Consider the following 20,182-nt stretch of genomic DNA (forward strand, 5'->3'; position numbering starts at 1 on the left):
CACATATGTATATGTAGGAGAGGAAAGAAGTAGATCAGCTGGCTGGGCAATGAGCGAACCATGTACGATCTATCTGATGGCAATTGGGGAAGGGGTATCGATTGGGCCGTTGCACGACTGCAAAAGTCACACCGGAGAGTAGTGATTGGGCGGACGGCAACCCAGATCTGGATACTTTTGAAGTTGATGGAAAAGAAGGGCATGGAAAGCGACAGAAGTTGCCTATGACACCAAGGCAACACAGATATCTACAACTCTTGCTGAATATGTGGCAAGAGGTGAGGTGTAGGATGCCGAGTGATACTGCATGAGGGTGGGGGGAGTAGAAACACGCGCGTCTATACCTCGCATCACCGGGTTCTGCTTGTTAGAGACCCTTGAAACCTAGGTCAACTCACTCACCTGTCTATCTGTACCGCGCAACCTCACCGACCTCTTCTCCGTCCCAGAATCGCTTCAAAACCGTCGCCTCTGTCGACATCTTATGTAGACCAGAAACCTTCAGCTATTCTCATCGTTAGTTATCAGGATCACCCCACAATACCCACCTCCCCCGCATACCCACAATGCCCCTCCTCTACCTCCCCAACGAACTCCTCCTCCTCGTCGCCTCGACCCTCCCAAACTCCGCTATCGCCTCACTCCTTCTGACAAACCGCCGCCTGAATTCCCTCCTGACCCCTCTCCTGCACGCGCACTTCATCCCACCAGAAGATGGCCTTCTCTTCTATGCCATGCGACACAACAATACCCCCCTCGCAACTCTCCTCCTCACCAACAGCTTTGCCTCTCCCACCGCTACAGACCCCGACAACGGCCGCACCCCACTCCATTGGGCCGCTATGCACGGTCACGACCTTATCGCGCACCTAGTGCTCGCCAACGGCGCGGACGTCTCCGCGGTCGATTTCGACCGCAAGACAGCGCTGCAGCTGGCCGCGGTTGGTGGTCACGTGTCCATGGTTGGACTCCTGTTGGAGGCGGGCGCAGACCCTGAAGGTGTCAGCTCGGGTGGGCAGACAGCTGTGCACTCAGCTGCGAGGAATGGGCATGTCGGAGTGTTGCGGTTCCTGTTGGAGCGAGGGTGCGGTGTTGGCGTGAAGGACAAGGACGGGAAGACGGCGATGCATTGGGCGGCGATGTGTGGCTGTGAGGATGCAGTTTTGGTGCTGCTGGAGAGGGGCGCAGAGGTGGGTGGGAGGGACAAGAATGGGAGGACGCCGCTGCACTGGAGTGCTATTGGTGGGAGGGAGGCAGTGGTGAGGTTGCTGGTAGAGAAGGGCGCGGGCGTCCATGAGAGGGATGAGGGTGGGCGTACACCGTTGTTCCTAGCGGCCGCACATGGCCATGAGACGACGGTGACGGTATTGTTGGAAAAGGGTGCGGGCATCGATGTGAGGGATCGGGAGAGGAAGACTCCGCTTCATGCATGTGCGGCCTCTGGAAGGCTGGCAGTCGTAAAGCTGTTGTTGGCGAAGGGCGCGGATCCCTCATGTCGTGACTCTGTAAAGAGGACACCGCTACATTGGGCTGGATACTCAAATAATCCGGTGCCAATGATCCAATTGCTTCTTAGAGAGGGTGCACAGGTCTCTGTCAAGGATGACAAGGGGCATACCCCGCTGCATATCTCTGCCCGGCACATGAACGTTCGCACTGCTGCTATCCTGATCGAAGGCGGCGCGGATGTCAATTCGTATGACAATGATGCACAAACCCCGCTCCATGAAGCTGCTTCTCAGCTCTATGGACAAGATACAGTTGCCCTCCTCCTTGCCAAGGGTGCTGATGCCGAGGCTGTCACAAAGGACGGAAAGACAGCCCTGCACCTAGCAGTAATTCACGGCCATGACACATCTGCAAAGCTCATCCTATCTCATGGGACTAACGTTGACCATCCTGATAACTCTGGCAGGACACCCCTCCACTATTCGGTCATATACGTATAACTCCCGAACTCTTATTAGCTGCCCATAATACTGACTTCTCAAAAGGGAAAACAACCACTGCACCTGGTAAATTATACGCCTCCCACCAAAATCACGCTCTTCAATCTCCTCCTCTCCCACAACTCGAAGATCAACTGCACCGACCGCGCAGGAATCACTCCGCTCCATCTCGCCGCCAAAAGCGGAAACCCTGCCCTTATTTCTGCCCTCCTTTCTAACGGCGCCGATGTCAACGCCCGCACTTGGCCCAATCATATAACCCCCGGCCGCACTCCGCTCCACGAAGCCGGAGAGCCACCCCAGACCCTTAGGCTCCTCATTAGCCACGGCGCGGACGTAAATGCGGTCGATTCGAAGAAGCAGAATCCGCTGCATGTGCTTTTGGGAAAGGGGTGGAGCGTAACACGGGAAGTAGTAGAGATACTACTGGATGCGGGGTGTGATATTTATGCGAAAGACGAAGAGGGAAAGACCGCCATGCGGATTGCTTATGTGGCTGGAGCGGATGATGTCGTCGCCTTGTTGGCAGAGAGAGGCGCGGAGAGATGCCCAGAGGTCGTGACGGACAGCTTTGACCTGGAGCTACAGCCAGTTGAGGGGGAAATTGAAATTGTGGGACACTTGGACAGTGATGAGGATGATGACTTGGATGACGATGATGACGACGACGACGATGATGATGACGATGAGGATAGCGAGAGTGAAGAAGGAGTGATTGTGGACGAAGTGGGTGAGGAGAAGGAAATGCTGAAGAGGGTTCAGGAGGTAGGAGACTGGTATGATATTGTTGGCGAATCCGGAGTAACGGCGTAACCGGGGTCTTCTTTTTTATTTCTTATTACTTGGTTATATTCCGTTTGTACTGGTTTCATTCTTGGGCGGCGGGCGGGGCGTATATATCCTGTTGTGTAATTTTGGCCAAGCAAGTGTAAGTAACTTGATGCAGACAATGAAACGAGTTGATCTCGGTGGATGCACGTATTCTTTCGCTTTATATCCCTGTTCGCGTGAAATTGTTGGGTCATGAGTGATCACTCGATGTGATAGCCCGATCTAGATCCGTGCCTACACCAATTGCAACTGCTCATCGTTCTATGCAATGCAGGCTGTAAGACTAGAGTAGGCCAGAACCTTCCGCTCCCCATGGGGAAATCGTCATGTGTGGCACATCAAGAGTGCCGTCTTTACTTTAAGTAACCTTTGGGTAATCCATAGTATTTTGCCACCAGATCTGTCGGATAGGTGAAAAAGTGGGGTCTTTTATCAAATAAACGAAATGTACTCTTGAGAAGGGAGGTAGCATTTGACTGTGGCTGCTAGAATAAAGGCGAACCGAGTGTACCCAGGCCGTATTAAATTGATGAGAGTTAGACCAAAGGAAGTTGCGCAGAGGTCGTCACATGAGAGGCCGTAATCACAATCTGTTCCCCGACATAATTAGTGTGACGTATAATTAAATTTCCTTTGAAGGATAGAGAGTTCGTATCTAGGATGTAGGCGTGGATTTCGGTAAGTGTAGGTTCCAGGAGGTGGGGTTAGGGGAGCAAGAAGAGTTGAAGTATGTGTGCCAGCAGAGCACGCAGAGGGTAGATTGGCAGTGAGTGGGTTGATGAAAAGAAGGGTGCGCGTGTACCAATACCTGCACGGACCACCTATTAGATGCCTACAAGTTCATCAGCTATTAGTAGGGGTATAGGAGAGAAAGATGCAGTCAGTCTATAGCTTGTGACACATTAGCTACACCGTGAACGTACGTAGAATCGTAGCGGCTACGCTACTTGACGAAATTTAGACCAAAACATCGATTGGTGTCAATTATAGAGAAACCTATCATAATTCCACCCTCTCGAAATTCCATCCCTCCTAAGCTTCCGGCAGAATTCAGCTACCGTGAGGGTGGAATTATGGTAGGTTTTGTTGTAGTACACATTCTCCTCTCAACTTTCAATTTTATCCGCAATTTCAATAATCTATTTATAACAGAACGGGGCTTCAAGATGCATCACGAGAAACATCGCGATATCGTGTGTCCGTCTTCTAGCAACCGTCTTCTAGCAACCGCACAACGAAAGTTAAGCAAATTCATTATACAGCTATACGTACTATCAAGAACGGGCATGGCATTCTGAATAAGGATGATGGTGATAGTTCTCAAGAACAGTGGGTGGTATGTCTTTTGTAACTAAAACTTGTGACTGGCCAGACGTACACATATAGTTATGAATTAAATGTACTTAAGATTTTTGAAAGACACATCAGATGTATAGAACATAAAGAAGTTTTGATGGGTCTATACGGATTCTGAAGCACAAATTCAATTACTAGTACTGCTGTCCTACTATTATGATTGGATGCCTTTTTGACGTTTTTATTCGCCTATTTTACCGAGACATGGCACTTGCAAATTGGCATGCTAACAAACCACGGACCACCACATTCAAGAGCGTAAGCTGAGGGAGTATAAAACCCCAACATCTACCCTCCGCTACCACCATCAACACTCAACACTACATACTCAACTCACAAGTATAGAATCTTTCAACAACCTTCCTAGTCAGTTGATATAAGGTTTTATACTTGACTTAGAAATAATCAAAAGGACCACGCAAGGTAGGATATTAATACTTTTTTTTTTACACTATCAAATGTTTTTCACTACTAATTCGAAATAGATAAACATAATTTTTTTCGTCTACTCATTAAACTACAACACTTTCACTAGCCATCAAGTTTACTATTATTGTTATTCAACCAACAAATACCACCAGTGCAATGTCACTGATCAACCTCCCCATACCGCTCAGAAACCTCCTTGCAAAAAATACCCCTCCCAACATCCTCCAAAATCTCGACCGAATCAATCTCTCTGCACTCCTTCCTTATCTCACCGCTGCTATCCGCGTCGATAACCCTACTCTCACCCCTTTCCTCTACGCCTGCAAACATGGTTATGCGGATCTAGTCAAATTATTCATGCTCCACGGCCTCTCCGCCTCTACCCCTAACGCAAAAGAGCAAAACAAAACTGCTCTTCACTACGCATCTGAACAAGGCCACGACCGTACAGTCAGTATTCTCCTCAATCGCGGGATCTTCGCCGACGCTGTCACTACCCATGGATGGAGCCCACTCCATTATGCGGCCCAGGGAGGGCATGTTAACATTGTTAAAATGTTGGTGGAGCAGGGTGGAGCAGATATGGACAAGAAGACTCGGTTTATTGCGTTGACGCCGCTACACATTGCAATCGCGGAAGGGAAATTTGAGGTTGTTCCAGTGCTGGTTCAGATGGGCGCCGATATAAATGCGCGTGATGTCAATCGAGCGACAGCGTTGCATTTTGTTGCTTTGAGCCAAGAAGCGAGGATGAAGGCCTTTGATGGCACTCCCGGGCTTACAAAAAACGTCAAGGTTTCGTTGGCGCAGAGGCTGGTTGTTTTCAAGTTTCTGGTACAGGCGGGCGCGGATATGGAATTAGGGGACAACTATGGAAAAGTTGTTAAGCAGTACATATCGGCGGGGGAAATTAAGGTGTTTGAGGAGAAGATTGCAGCATTCAAAACGGGCTATACGCTTACGGAGGGAAAGAAGAGGGAGAATGAAAGGAAGCTGAGGGCAGTCAGGATTCAGCAGGAGGACATTCGTGTGCAACAGGAGGAGATCCTGAGAAAGTTTCTCGAAGGCTTGAAATGGACTGTTGAAGTTCAGAAAAATTCTCAAGATGAAGGTTACGAGGATGAGGAGCACGAGGATGAGGAGCGCTCGGGTGGGGAACACTCAGATGACAGTGAAGAAGGGTCTGGGACAGACTCCGAAGACGAGGAAAGATCGAAAAATTCGGAACACCTCGACGATCGCGACTATGAAGAAGAAGAGGAATGCTTCCGGCAGTTACACCAAGAATCAAGGGCTCAGCTGGAACATCGTGCAGAGGCCGCAAAGGGCGGCCCGAGCTTCCTCAAACGCAGTTTCACCTACCCCTTGTCCCTGGTCTGGGTTTCGACTCTCCTCTTGATGGTCGCTATTTACCTCAAGATGGTGTGGCCGGACAATGAGAGGTCGTTCTACTACTAATCTCATGTGGTATACTTGTTTAGTTTTTATATAAGTTGTAATGGCCATATGGTCAGTACTAGTTGAGCTATTTAGTCATTGTGTCTGTTGAGGCATTGATCATGATCAGCTAGCTAGTGTTAAATTTACTTCTCTTCCTATAATATGAGCGCTGTTTTCTGTTCTAGCTGACATTTAATGAATTTTTCACTGCACAAAATTATCAATAATTCTTTTTCCGTGTTGCCCTGCGAGTGATACTTTGTGATTCCCAAGTTAAACTAATCCAAGTCAATTAGTGGCATGCGACCTCAATTTCAAATGTTACCCGGCCCATGTGCTAGTAGCGAGCGAGAATCTATGATTGTAAATTAAAATGTTGCGTGAGAATGGCGCTAACAGTAAATATGGTGGGGCGAGACTAGACTAAAATACGGCTGTTCTATACTAGACACGACCATATCATGTAGCAAACTTGAACCGCCATCGATATCTATGCCATCTAGAGACCCAATCAAATGGCAGCTACACATCGAATCCAACTAATTAAAGCCTTTTGCAAACCCAAACTACTAGCTACTTCGGTACGGATCCTTCAGAAGAAATTTGAGTACAAGACAATTGCAAACTTGAGGCTAATCATTACGGATAAAATTGTCACAATTGTACAAGTACTTGTACTTTAAGTCACTACTACATGTACATATACATCACGCACTAATATTACCACATAGTGTGGTGGGCACTTCTACAAAAAGGCGACACTCGATAACGTCTTTAACTGATTCAGAGATTGGAGAAACGTCATTTACTTACTTCTGGGATTGTGCGACACTTCTTGGGTTTCAGAAAGACATCTCTATCACGCAAGATTTGTTCACGTTCTCGCCATCTTCTTCTCCTACCCATACCCACCTATCGATTCCTAATAGTCTCCCGGTTCCCTCGCTCTCTTGTTCCCTTCGATCTCTACACTGTTTATATACTTTCCTTTATCATCTGCATGGCCGTTCCGCTGCACCCCTAGCTCACGCGCGGCGCCCATATATATTGACAGTAGGAATGGCTTAGTCCATTGAAAGATCTAGCCGGGACGGAACTGGGCTCAACTGGAAATACTGTGTCGACTGAGTCGGTCAGAACTGAACATATCAGCGTGGGACTGTTAATAATGCACCTTCAGGAGATATTGATAGGGAAGCCCCCAAAAAACAGGATAGGCAGGGTTATCTTTTCAGTTAGTTCGGTTTAAAAACGGCTGACTGAACTAAGTCGTGTCTACAGGTTTATTCAGTCGAGTGGGACCAGGTAAGGTAGGCTCAGTTGACAGCTTCGACTAAGTCGGGCGGGAAAATTGATAGGGAAGGGAACTCAGTTCTGTGGGGATGAGTTGGATGGGAAAACTAAGTCGGACTGCATGGGCAATTCAATCGGATGATGTAATTCATCGCAGTCGAAACTGGGTAGCTCTGATCAGTCAACATTCTGACTTGGGCTTAAGGAGTCGATCGATATACATAATGTCGTCTACTTATTCAATAGGGAAGTAAGGGGGATCTATAGAGAAGCCTAGACCTGCCATGAATCTTGAAAGAAATCAGTCGAAAGAGGTTGAAATACAGGTAATAGGAGTTATCAAACTTCCCGGTACACCCCTAATAAGTTACTTGACTTGAGGGTGTATTTTGTCTGCAGGAAGGCTGAGTCTGAGTTAGGTCCTATTTTATAGATAGCCAGTTTAAGACCGATCCCTATCAAGCAGAATTACAGAACCGGATGATTGGAAATATCAAAGATGATAGCAAAGTATTACTCGGCTTCTGAATAGTAAACTCAATCCAGTCCATAGATCAACTCAGTCGGACAAGCCCAAGCCTGCCTTGAGTTCAGTCTATCTCAACGTCTCAGTTCGATGGGCCAGTTAGCCTGCAGCTCTCAAGCCTGACAGAATAAAACCAGCTCAGTCTATATACGGATAATATATCTAGCTTTTATCAATGAGCTAGGCTTTCAGGGCGGGAAGCCAAGGAAATAGTATAGTGTAATTGGTTAAAATGTCGAGATAATGGTGGCTGATGCTATCAAAGTTTCGGGCAAATATATGATTTGACCCCCGAGAGAATGGACTGAGCACGATCTACACGTCGATTCAACCCGACGGGACTTGGGTTACAGATCAACTGAATTGGATGATACGATCTATTTAATCCTTCCTGCACTTTAATCAGTCGGAAGGGCTAGGCCAATCCAATCTTTCGGGATTCAATATTATATAATTATGACCTCGGCGTTTCTACTCGTAATTTCATAGCGTTTGTGAAGACAACTGGGTTGCATACCCGCAAAATCCTGCATGAGGCTCCAGATTTTGGTGTATGCAGACCCAGCTATGTTCACAAACGCTATGAAATTACGAGTAGTATTACCTATAAGCCGACTCAGTCATATGACCAAGCTAGGACAGTGCTGCATCCAAATACATATCAGTCATATCAGTCGTACAGGAAGCCAAGTCTACAGAACTCAGTCGGACAAGGCCTGCTCAGTCAGACGGGTCAAGCCGGTCCAATAAGATAGAGTTGTACAAAGGCTCAACTCAGTCGGGGCCAAGCCGGCTCAGTCCAAGATGGTGGTGAGTCGATCTGCCGAAGGATTAGCCATACAATATAGAGGGTTAGGGTCAATATTGCAAAAAAAGCTAGAAGCGCCACAGTGTGTATTTAAGATTCCAACTTATCTTTAATTCCTGGAGTCGGAGGCCGTAAGATCTAGGAATTTTAGTAGATGATAAGATAGTCATTCCCCACGCACTCCAAAACAGTTAAACTCTGACTCGCTAAGCAATCGGGTAGTTTAGAGCAATTGGATAGCGAATTTAGCCAGGTGCTGTAGATAGCATTAGCTAAAGTCAGAGGGTCAAGTTTTGGAAATGATCGACAATCAATTAATTGAACCACACGCACTAGTGATTTCCCATATTTTCTACCAAACGGTCATGGACAAAAAAAAAAAAAAAATAGAATTAAATCCATCATCAAAATTCTAACCTAAACTCAATCACTCATTTACATAACATCGCTCCGTCTCCTGCACTGCGCCCTCTCCAGCCAGCACACGTCTCCAAGATGATAAAGCAAAACAAAAAAAGAAAAAGACATGGATTATTATATATACGCAACGCATCGTTTTTTTTTTGTTGACAAAAAAAAATAAAGAATAATCCTACCCTTCATTGCCTTCGCTCCTACGTACCACGTACCGTACTCATAAAAATGATAACTCGAAAAAAGAGGATGATTGGAAAAAAGAGGGGAATGAGGGAGAAAGAAAAAGCGATTGAACTCACTTTACTCGATGCTGGTTCGAGAGGATAGAAACTACACGATGAAGATGAAGAAAGAACAGAACACTAACACGAACAAACGATAACGAGAGAGAAAGAAAGGATAGAAGTGAAAAAATTGCAGTATCATGCGTAAAAAAGACTAACACACGAGACTAGCAAAGGCAGAAAGAAAGGAAATATGGTAGGGCTATCATTCCTCATATGAGGGGCGAAATCAAATGAAGCAGCGCACACCACAACACACAGATACAGACAATGCACGCTTAAGCTTAAACCCGATACCCCCGAAAGCTAAACAGACAGATGCAGATAGGAAGATGTCGCTTCTCTCGCAAACTGACCTGTGCTAAACTCACTCACGTATTGATACTGAAACAATAAGTATTAAGAAGAATCAATTCCCATGCCCTTATTGATTTCGGGTTTTTCCCGCTCCTTTTTTAGTTTGATGCCTCAACGGCCTCTTTCTCCGGTACCTCCTTGGCTGTCTCCTCCTTCTCAGCGTCAGCAACCTTGTCATCGCTGTCCTTCATTTCAACATCCTCTTTCTTGCTGGTAGCTGGATCCTCGTCGTTCTTGTCCTCTGCTTTCTCCTCGGACTTCTCCTCTTCCTTGTTTTGGTCGGCCTCGTCGGCCTTGACGCCGTTCTTCTTTTCGGCAGCCTTTTTGATATCCTTCTCCTTGCCGACAGCCAAGGTCTTCTCGGTGGCTGGCGTGGCTCCATCAGCGCCGGCGAGAACGACGTTCATCTTTTGGAGAAGATCGGCGGAACGTTTCTTGAAGTTATATTTATCATCCAGAGGAACCGAGGGCAATTTGAAGATTCCTTTGAGAACCTTGTTGATTTTGGTCGACTATAGACCAATTTAGAATAAATCCATGTAAAATAATCAATTAGGACTCGAATGCAGCATACCTTGATGACTTCAGCGTCGATTCCTTTATTCTGAAGGTCCTCTAAGAGGTCAAATTTGCTAGCCATATCGGCCATGTCCTGTATTCACATCCCACGTTAGAAATCACAAAAATCACACGAATCAGAAGAGAACACATGTAGAAACTCACCTTTTCCAATGGAGGTGTATCCTTAGTCAGAAACCCCCTTTGCAGCCGTCCTCGAAGTTGCTTGACCTGCTTCATCTGGAATTCAGCGGAGTCTTTCTCCTCCTCCTTAGTAACTTCGGAAGAAGCCTCTTCCCGCTCAGAATCTGATTCATCGACTTTTTCCGCGCTCTTAGCCTTGCTGCTTCTTGCAGGTGTTTTCTTTTTGGTGCTTTTGGGGGCTGGGGCAGCCTTTTCCTTTTTGGCTGTGCTAGCCTTAGGCTTGGCTGCCGCTTTGGCCGTCGTGCCATTAGCTGGGGTTTTTGGAGTCTTTGGCGTTTTCGCAGCTTTAGTTTTTGGCGTTTTGGCCTTAGCAGCAGCCTTCTTAGGAGTTTTGGCAGGTTTCTCTGAAGTCTCGGGATCCTCATCTGATGTTGACAGCTTTCGCTTCTTCGCCTTCTTCGATTTCTTGTCCGCTTCTGACTCTGGCTCATCGACTTCCATTGATTCTGCTTCTTCCTCGGCCGCATCTTCCTCGGCTGCGTCTTCCTCGGCTGTATCAACATCCATAACCTCGCTGGCCTGAAGTTTCTTAACCTGCTCTAGGCCAAATCCTTCTTGTGCAACTTGGTAGGCATCTAAAAGTCCCTTGCTCTTGATGTTTGTTGGAGGTGTAGCAAGAATCTCCGCAGTGAGCGGATCCAAGTTGGCAATGTTCATCCACGAACTGTGGGGTGGAAAGTCAGTTTTTGCGTAAAAAATACAAAATTTCGCCAAAGTCCGAGAAAAAAACACGAAAAGGAAATAAGGAAATTGATGATTTTTGTGCAACCAGCGGGGTTGCGGAAAAAAGTAAACAACGTATGATCCAACCACCACAAAGGGGGTGGCGAATCGTAGAGAATCGCGCACTTTCAAGAAAACACGAAGGAAAGGGGCACACTCACTACTCGTTAGTTCCCATGTACATAACAGGCCAATGCCTTTTGATCTCCGCAGGCTCGGCAGATGATCCCTTTGTCCGAGGATGCTTGTTGCTAGGCCTGGTCTTGAGCAGGGCTTCCGGGAGAAGCTCCTCCGAAAGAATGACAGCGGGCCATGGCGGGAAAGTCCTCATTTTGGCCAAAACCTGCATTCCAGGCTCGTAGTTAACATCAGCGTTCTTCACCTTTGCAGGTGTGCCGTTGTTCTTCAGGTTGGCAAGGGACTTTTTCTTCGCGGCAGATTTGGGAGTTGATTTCGCCGTTGTGGCGGGTGACTTCTTCTTCGATTTTTTGACATCCGTCGAGCCATCAAGAGCAGAAACATCCTCTGTATCAGCCTCGGGTTCGGTTGCCGCCGCATTCTCCTTCTCATCCTTTTCATCACTGTCGTTCTTTGAGGGCTCGCCGGCGGCTTTATCGCCCTCGTCGGCGGCCGCGTTCGTTGTGTCGTCATTCGTCTTGGCTCCCTTCTCACCTTCCTTCTCCTTTTCACTTACTTCAGCGTCCGCGACAACCGCGTCAGCAGCATCTGACTTGTCGGCGACAGCGGCGCTCTTGGTCGCGTCATTCTGGATTTCGCTGTTCTCAGCGGATGCGGTGGCTTCCTCCGCAGTGGGACGGGGAGATGGCGCGTCAGCGGCCATTATTGACAATCGAAATTGATTTTTTTGTAGGGAGAGGGGCGGGTCTGTGGTGATATGACGCGTTGGGGTCGAATTATTTGTAGCAGAAGGTTATTGCTGTTGAGCGAAAATTAGGCGGGAGGATGGGGGATGATGGGAGTGTGAGAATATTTGAAGGGAGAAGAGGATGTCTCACGGAAAGGATGGAGGGATGGGAGAAAGAGGACTGAGAGTGTGTTGCTGGGAGGGAAGACAGAAGGGTAGTGGTCAGGGAAATTGCCTAGGAAATTTACTTGTCGCGAGGCCAATTGATTTGGCTGTGGCTTGGTGCTGTTGCGTCCGCCAAGCTTAACAGTCCCACCGAATAAGATGGAAGACTTGCGCCGCACGGCGCTAGCCACTCCCGAAGTAGATTGTGGTGGACCTCGCGTCACGCGAACTGACGTTACTCAGTTCAATCGATTATGATGTCAAAAACCTTGTCGAGGAGTAGAAATGTTCAATTATGTGCGGTTTCTTTCATCTACTAGGGTGGGTACATTTATATACAAAATCTTCAGCCATTCATCCATCCATAAATCAGTGAAACAGCTGGAATTATGTGCTCGTCGTTCCGTGCGTACAGTACCGTAGTCTTCCCGAATCTTATATAAATCATGAACTCCTCATCACAGCCAACATTAATGTACATGCAAAACATTATCCTGTGCTGGGAAGAAATAGCAAGGGACCTCTCGTGAACAAAAGAAATCTCTTTGACAAAAGGGAATAACCAAAAAGAAAGTCGAAAAGAAAGGAAAATCACCTCAGCCCCACCATCAGCTCAGCCCAATCCAAAAATAATACAAATATTAAGCCTTCCTCCACCAATCCTCTTCATCATCTCCTTTATCGATGACAATCTGGGCACCATCGAGATCTGCCTCTCTTGCAGGCTTATGGACTCTCAAGAAATAAAATGCCCAGTCCTCGATTACCAAGAGATTCAAGAGAATGCCATTGATATGCCATCCGATGAGCGCCACGAAGAATCCAGCCACGGCATCGAGGATATAATGATTCGCCGTTGCCAAAATAGCCACGAGGATGATTGTTGGGTATGCCATTCCTGCGACAACTAGTATGATCCGTCTCCTCAACTTGTTGACATGGAGCGAAGAAGTTGGTGGCATTGTCGCAATTGTAAGCCCAATTACGAACGAATATCCAAAATGAAGCGAAGGCATCGCAGCTACAGAGAATTTGTTAATAAATGTCTGACATCATGACAAATCACGGAGAAAATCGAGTTTTTCTCTCCCCGGTAATCCCTTGAAAAGACGTTGTATGTCTCAGACTAAAGGGATAAGACAATCTTCCGAGCTTCTGATTGCCAAAGTGGCTTTCCTGAGCTTCTTGTCCTGCATTCCCTCCAACCCGAGACCCGGCCTGCTCTAAAAGGGAAACTCCAAATGCGAGAAATTCTCAAAGAGGGGAATATAACGCCCCAGGCGTAGTGAGGGTTCTTCTCTATGCAATACGAAAGGAAAAAAAAGTGGGAAAAGAACCCACCAAGTTGATTACAGAATTTATTCGTGGTCCACACACTTGCCACCTTCCCCGCGTGTACAGTGTCCACAAACGAGAATCCATCCTCCTCTGGGAGCAACCTAGGTGGCATACATGGCCATGCCGTAAAGACCACAAATGCCATCAAGTTACACACCGCCAATGTTCTCCTTCTCGCCTCAAACAGTGAAGTAGGTGCATAGTGGTATAGCCATGCCAGGAACGTAATTGTCCCCGGAATATGGATAAAAGAGTAGATCATATTGATAGTCTTTAACAGCATTGGCCTGGGAAGGAAGTACGCCTGAATGGCCGGCTCCAAGAAGATGTTGAGGCGCTGCTCGAGGCGAATGAGTGATAACGCATGCTCACGGGCAGCTACGACAGTGTCGGTCTGTAGAGTAACGGCGCTGAAGGCGCGGGCGAGTTGATAGGTCTGTGCTTCTTGTTAGATAAGATCACACATCATCACCCGCTCCGGGAAGTATGGTTGTACTCACCCAGTAAACTAGTCCCCAGTACCAAACCTCAACCAAAAAGGGAAACTTTCTTAATATCCTCGAAACAAAGCTGTTTTTCCAGCGTATGGTATTCCTGCTGCGAACCTTCTTCCCCAGAAATTTGCGCTCTCTCCATTGCGCCTCGACTACTGGTCCTGACAGTAGCCCCTCTGACGAGGATGTGGAACTTGGTGACCATGATCCATCTCTCTGATCACGAACAACTGTTGAGCGGCGGCGGTTAAATATGACTCCAGCAGTTAGAATGCTAAATACTATCACCGGTTCAAGGAAGGCGTCCATCTTCAATGGTCACCGTACTGTGGCTATTTAGAGATATGAAGAAATATTTGCATAAACAATAGGCAAAGATGTTGATTGAATCACGGGGTCCTCTCGAGTCTCTGGTGCCTCTGGTGACGTGATTGGTAATGAGCCCTAGTTTGTATATATAAACCGCAGTCCCTATTTTCTGCAAAAGATGGTGACAAGAGAGAAATGAAAGGCACTGAGAGGAAGAGGGAAAGGGAAGAACAAAGAGGAAGAAATGGAGGCACACAAGTATGAATAGGCGATCATGTGTTAGTCTAACCATTTACTAACAAACATCTCTTACGCCTCGGAAGCCCAACCAAGAACCGACACCATATCACTGATTAGAAATATCAGCACTGTCTTAACAGCAGATCTTGTGAGTAATAACGGTCTATTTTACCTACATGTAGTCAACCCGAATACTCTAACTGCGGATATGTACTCTAACAGAACAGAGTACCGGGATCTTCGGACATCTCCACCCTAGATCCCTCACAAAACTCACCAGTTGTAGTCGAGCACGCGAGCATTCCTGAGTGTTTTCAAAAGAATCCATGCCGTCAGTCACATCGCCGGGGAGCAAAAGTATTCGGAAGTCCTTGATTCCGAACATGGATGTTCTGCTGCCAAGAACAAAGAACACATGTCGTGGTTGGAGTTTGTTAACTAAAGTCCGGTGGTGCATGAAATGTTGTCCGGACTTTCTGTCCGTCCGGGTTCCGTGTTCAGAATTGAATGCATCATCAATTGGAGAACCCATAGTACTAGATTGATGCCTGCAGATACGATACGAACACACTTCACCTGCTTGTATAACTCTGACTGTATGGGTGAGGGGTAGACTGACAGACAGATTACCCTAACTTTGATTACTGCAGTTGACCTCCCAATTGCGAATTGCCCGGATGTTAAGGTAGCCGGTTTTTGATAGGAACACGACTGAGCAGTTCACCCGGGGTACTTTCACTCACCAAGGTCTCTCTCTACCTGAGAGGAGAGGAGCATTTAACTACACACCTTAAACACGTGCACTCCTCCAGGAACATATTTCTTTAACAGCAGGTGTTCCGCATCCGGAGATTCGTTTCTAGTTATCTCCGGCGCAAAGCGGAGGGGAAAATCTGTCAAAACCCACAATGACGTAAGTTCACTCGTATTTTATGAGGCTCCAGCTAACGCTGACAAATGGAGATGCATGAGACATGCATGAACTCAACCTCAACGTCCAAGAGCTTCCAACAGGCAGCCAACTGCAAAAAACAAAAGCAGAAGGTGCGAGCATGCCGGTCGATTGCTGCCAAGGATTTCGGCGAGATCGAGTGATTACTGATGGCGCGCGACGTCGATGATAGGTTATCCTCGGGTGGACCCCACTGTGGGACCGGTCAAACAAATAACCCTTGCGAACCCTGCATGATCATGGTGGTGATGGTGGTTTATCTCTCATTCGCTGCTCGAACTTCTATCGGCGCTCAAGAAACGAAGAAATGCGAGTCTTCTCTGTGGTTGGCGAGCTCTCCCATGTAGTGACGTAATGTCCCGCTACGAACCCGCATTTTTCTTTAGCGCGATGAGGCTCTAAACCGTATTAGCTGCATTGAGTAAGGCAAACCCCCATCTCGAAGTTCAATGTTCAGCCGCCGTTGGGAGCTTGGAGATTTACATATCCGCGATGTGTGTGCCTTTAGAGATAGATAACGGTGTCAAGCTTTGCACTATTAGTGTCATAAGGCTTTTGACTCAGAACCGTTGAATTGGCTTTTGAACGAATGATACTGCAGTCCATGGAGCCCCGAGTACAAACCAATTTCCAATGGTACCAGTACCATCAGTACTCTATGGCAGGTAATAATGCTACAGTAGCTCCACGCAGGTATCTGGCTGTAATACATACATTGTTGGTTCTTGTCGGGCGCAGGCAACTCTGGGCAGGTCGTTAAGAACTGTCCATTCACCCACCCTTTGCTGCTTCCTACTCATATCACTTGAGTTCACCATTATGATCTGGACTGGACTCTACTCTTTTTTATTTGGGAAATATTCTTTCTGACCACTCAGAGAATTTTCCGGGTCGCCGAGACTTTCTGGCAACGCCTTGGGACCTTAGACAGAGGAAGGGATTCGTCCAGCACTAAAATCCCCATAATTATCATTACCGCCCCTAAGCCTATCCATAATTACCATACGAATATTCGGAAAAGTTTATAAGGAAGTCATGATTAAGTTAATTGCGAAAGTTATATATAGTTGATTCAGGTCCCCAAGAAATGTTTTCGTTTGGCGGACGTTATATGAAAGGAACCGCTGGATATTGATTGAATATATATTTTCACCAAAGATCGGACGATGTTATATTATAAGGCCTTACGGCCACGACAACGGTACACAGTAAGGGACAAATTTGAAGTGAAAGCCAAACAATCTTGAACTCATCGGTACTATCAGCATTGGCGACACATATGTCAAGTCTCTTAACCGCATAACCCGTCGATAAAGACCTTGCCGGCAGAGACTAAAGATCATGGAAAATCTTGACAAGATATCAAAATGATAGAATTTATAAGGGCTATTCGTCTTTTCCCGCATGTCTCGTCGGGTTCTCAGATGGCGTGGATACTGCATCTGATACCTGGGTTTAGTGGCTATTGAGATAACTCTAGATCTATTAGGCCCTTCGGCCACCAAGATATCAATACTTAACGCAAGCTCACGACTCGATTAACCAATATCTCATAAGATTTATCTCATAAGATTTATCTCATAAGATTTATCTCATAAGATTTATCTCATAAGATTTATCTCATAAGATTTATCTCATAAGATTTATCTCATAAGATTTTACAGTCGTCACTTATATTGGCAACACTCCTATCGCCACGTAAGAGTTTTCTTCTACCTCTAGGAAGTTACCAGCCCATTTGTTGGCTAAGGTGATACGACAGTTGCTTGAGGCGCCTTATGTCATGAAGCATGGTCGCTATAAGGATATGATCTATTAGGAAACTCATCTGTCTCGGCTTTTATTGGTGACAAAGTATGATGACTACATGTATTAATCCGCTAGAATCACACTCTTAGGATCCAACAAAATTTATATGCAGGCATCCTTGTTTAGACACTCGACTTTATATATATATGCAGGGCGAGCGCATATTTCTACACAGCTTGACATTATGTTTGGTACATTCAGTTCACTCGCCCAAACCTTACGGATCCCTCCAATTATTTCTCAATATCATACCCACTTCCCCCACAACCCTGTCTGATATTCCCCTCCCCGCGAAAAAAACAATCAGTTAGCTATAACAATTAGCTTTTATGAAAAGTATAGTGGGGGTTGTGGTATTATCTCAACCACTACTCCCACCCCTGCTTTGAAGCCAGGATCTTATGTTGCTGGGGTTCCAATAAATTGTATTGAATCTGACGGGTAGCCCGTATATGTCTGGCGCAGTGTCCGGGAATGATGCTTGAAGAAGCCAGTACCAACAGACACAAACCACTTACTTGAGCCAGGTTGAGAACTAGCTGATAGATCAATCGACTTATTTTAACTTTGGTTCTGTTATTAGAGTCTGTGTACTGTAAGTAAATACACCAATGAATTTGCCATATTTCATATCTATCTAGGTACTGGAAGCCATCCCGTGGATATTCTGAAGATGTTCAAACCTGAAGCCTTGAAGATAAATTACAGATCTTGCATAGAAACAGCTCACCACAAATCTGTAGACTCCCCCTGGGGGAGTGACCATATTTGAACACCTACAAACCTTCAAGAATATCCACGGGATGGCTTCCACTATACTATAAAAGAATATGGTTTGAGAAAAGTTTCGCTAAACCGACCCAGAGAGGGAGACCAAATTATGAGCGAGATGCTAAGATAATCAAGCTGCAGTTACGGGCCAGAGTTTACAAAAAGTGATGCTCTGGCTGGATACCCTTCGCGGGGCTATGGGCTCAATTCGCGGACTCTTGGGATCAACAGTCCGGTATATTGTGCTCCATTTCCCGGTATATAATATACACCCCACAGCATCACTCCCGCCCCTGGAATTCAATTGAACCCATGACCTACTGATGGTCATGGGGACTCAACCCACTCGGTGTAGCAAGACGAGCTGTCTACCACTAGACCACGCTCGCCCACACAACTGTCAGTGGCCCGGAAGTAATACTTAACGGGGCGGGGCAAGGCGAGGGTAAGAGGGGCTAGAGAAACCTAACTCTGCCATGACAATCAAGTACCACGACGAAGTACAGCATGACCCACAGCTGGCCACCCTCTTTTATGAAATGCTGTTCAGTTTTTGTGTTTGACCATGCATGCCAAGCAACGTAAAGCCGTGTCCGCAAAGTTTTGGCACCCGGGGATCATCGAGGCCGAGCTCAACTCGTGATATCAACAGCGGGAAATGAACGACAAAAAAAGATTTATAGTTAGGTATTTCCGTACTGAGGGAGATCGCAAGATACTTTATTTGTTGTAATTCTTGATTTTAAGTAGGGTGTAAAACCTTTGCGGACATGGCTGTACGTCCTAACAATAGACGAGTGAGATCTGATGATCCATAAAGTGGATATCATAGTTGGTCACTTGGATTTTCTAGACGAAGTCTAAATAGCATAACCTTGATGGCAAGGCGCAACAGAAATCTCCCAGTTGGTCAAGCAAGGAAGGAGGTATGACGGGGAAAACTCCAGAGATAATGCAAATTATCGTGGTAGTTTATCCGATTGATCCATGATCATGAGTGGATCTCAGGAGAAGGTTAATCGTGAAACGATGATATACGAGGTAATTTGGCGAGATTAGTTGTAGAAAGAGATCTTAGGGGTGTGGAAAGATGTTCTGTTAATAGAGCCATGCAAGGGGCTGCGTACTGCTAATTAGTTTTCCTCCTTTTCTCTTCCTATCATCATAATTTGGAACAAATAGAGCGTTGTGGACTGAGGATGTAGACCCAAATTTCTTCCTATGCCAAGCTTCTCGAACACTGACTAGCAAGACTAGTTTAACCACTGCGGAATGAAATTTTATAGTCCCGATGTAAGGTATCCAGGATCCCTTGGCTTATATGTCTTCTTCCCTCCTTGCTGTAAGGCCGGATAACAGAGCAAACATGATCTGGTGCTTTTTCGACATCGTCACGTAGACTAAAAACGATGAGTGAGATAGTATGATCACGAATAATTGAATTCAAAGATTATTGTAGTTATTGCTTGCACAGCAGAATCGAAATTCGCCCATCCCAAGTGCTGGCTTTATTTAAAGAAGGCTTAATAGGCGTGTCTCGGACCAACTTGAGATATAACTCTGAAAACTGTCTTTTCTCCGCTACTTTCCGGCCATAATAGAGTTCTTTTTTTTTTAAGGATTCTAATTCCTGTAGGACCGTTGTTCTTTACTATAGCTAGTACCACGACTAGAAGTTGCGATTCATAACTGTGTGCGTATTGCGGGCTCATCTTTGTTAATATCTCTTAATCCTTGTATTCATCAACGCATCTTTTGTTTGGTTTGCCATAAAAGCCAGAAGTCAATTAGGCCTTTGAGCTTCTTACAATCAAGACCTGAAGTGAGGCGGACGGTTGCATTCCCACCTGGTAGCTAGAGGAGTCTGAAAGATTCAAGCATACGCCAGATGCTAAACGTCGTTGGTTTAGCTAATTAGAACCACCTTGAGTTATGAAAACAATTAGCCACATTCTCCCTACTAAGCCTTCAAAAGCCAGATTTACATACCAATATTCATAGCTGGACACATTCAGCACAGATCTATAAATAGCGCATTATATAATACGTCACGTGATACCAAGC

The 20,182-nt window shown here is 46.2% G+C and overlaps 4 protein-coding genes across 4 annotated transcripts; 2 read left to right on the forward strand and 2 right to left on the reverse strand.

Annotated features, from left to right (window-relative positions):
- Positions 1-566: 566 nt before the first annotated feature.
- H6S33_001057 (uncharacterized protein) lies at positions 567-2,762 on the forward strand (the record flags this gene model as incomplete). Its single annotated transcript, XM_044832848.1, has 2 exons — positions 567-1,943; positions 1,995-2,762. The coding sequence occupies 2 exons, from the start codon at positions 567-569 to the stop codon at positions 2,760-2,762; spliced, it is 2,145 nt and encodes a 714-aa protein (XP_044694024.1).
- Positions 2,763-4,721: 1,959 nt separating this feature from the next.
- H6S33_001058 (uncharacterized protein) lies at positions 4,722-6,023 on the forward strand (the record flags this gene model as incomplete). Its single annotated transcript, XM_044832849.1, has 1 exon — positions 4,722-6,023. The coding sequence occupies one exon, from the start codon at positions 4,722-4,724 to the stop codon at positions 6,021-6,023; it is 1,302 nt and encodes a 433-aa protein (XP_044694025.1).
- A 3,765-nt stretch (positions 6,024-9,788) lies between these two features.
- Positions 9,789-12,016, reverse strand: H6S33_001059 (uncharacterized protein; the record flags this gene model as incomplete). The annotated part of the gene is made up of 4 exons (XM_044832850.1): positions 9,789-10,202; positions 10,265-10,342; positions 10,414-11,116; positions 11,337-12,016. 4 exons carry the CDS (start codon positions 12,014-12,016, stop codon positions 9,789-9,791), a joined length of 1,875 nt encoding a protein of 624 aa, XP_044694026.1.
- An 830-nt stretch (positions 12,017-12,846) lies between these two features.
- H6S33_001060 (uncharacterized protein) lies at positions 12,847-14,346 on the reverse strand (the record flags this gene model as incomplete). The annotated part of the gene is made up of 3 exons (XM_044832851.1): positions 12,847-13,226; positions 13,547-13,979; positions 14,044-14,346. 3 exons carry the CDS (start codon positions 14,344-14,346, stop codon positions 12,847-12,849), a joined length of 1,116 nt encoding a protein of 371 aa, XP_044694027.1.
- Between the last annotated feature and the right edge of the window lie 5,836 nt (positions 14,347-20,182).

The sequence above is a fragment of the Morchella sextelata genome, assembly GCF_020137385.1.
Source record: "Morchella sextelata strain SCLS chromosome Unknown scls_10, whole genome shotgun sequence".
NCBI lineage: Eukaryota > Fungi > Ascomycota > Pezizomycetes > Pezizales > Morchellaceae > Morchella > Morchella sextelata.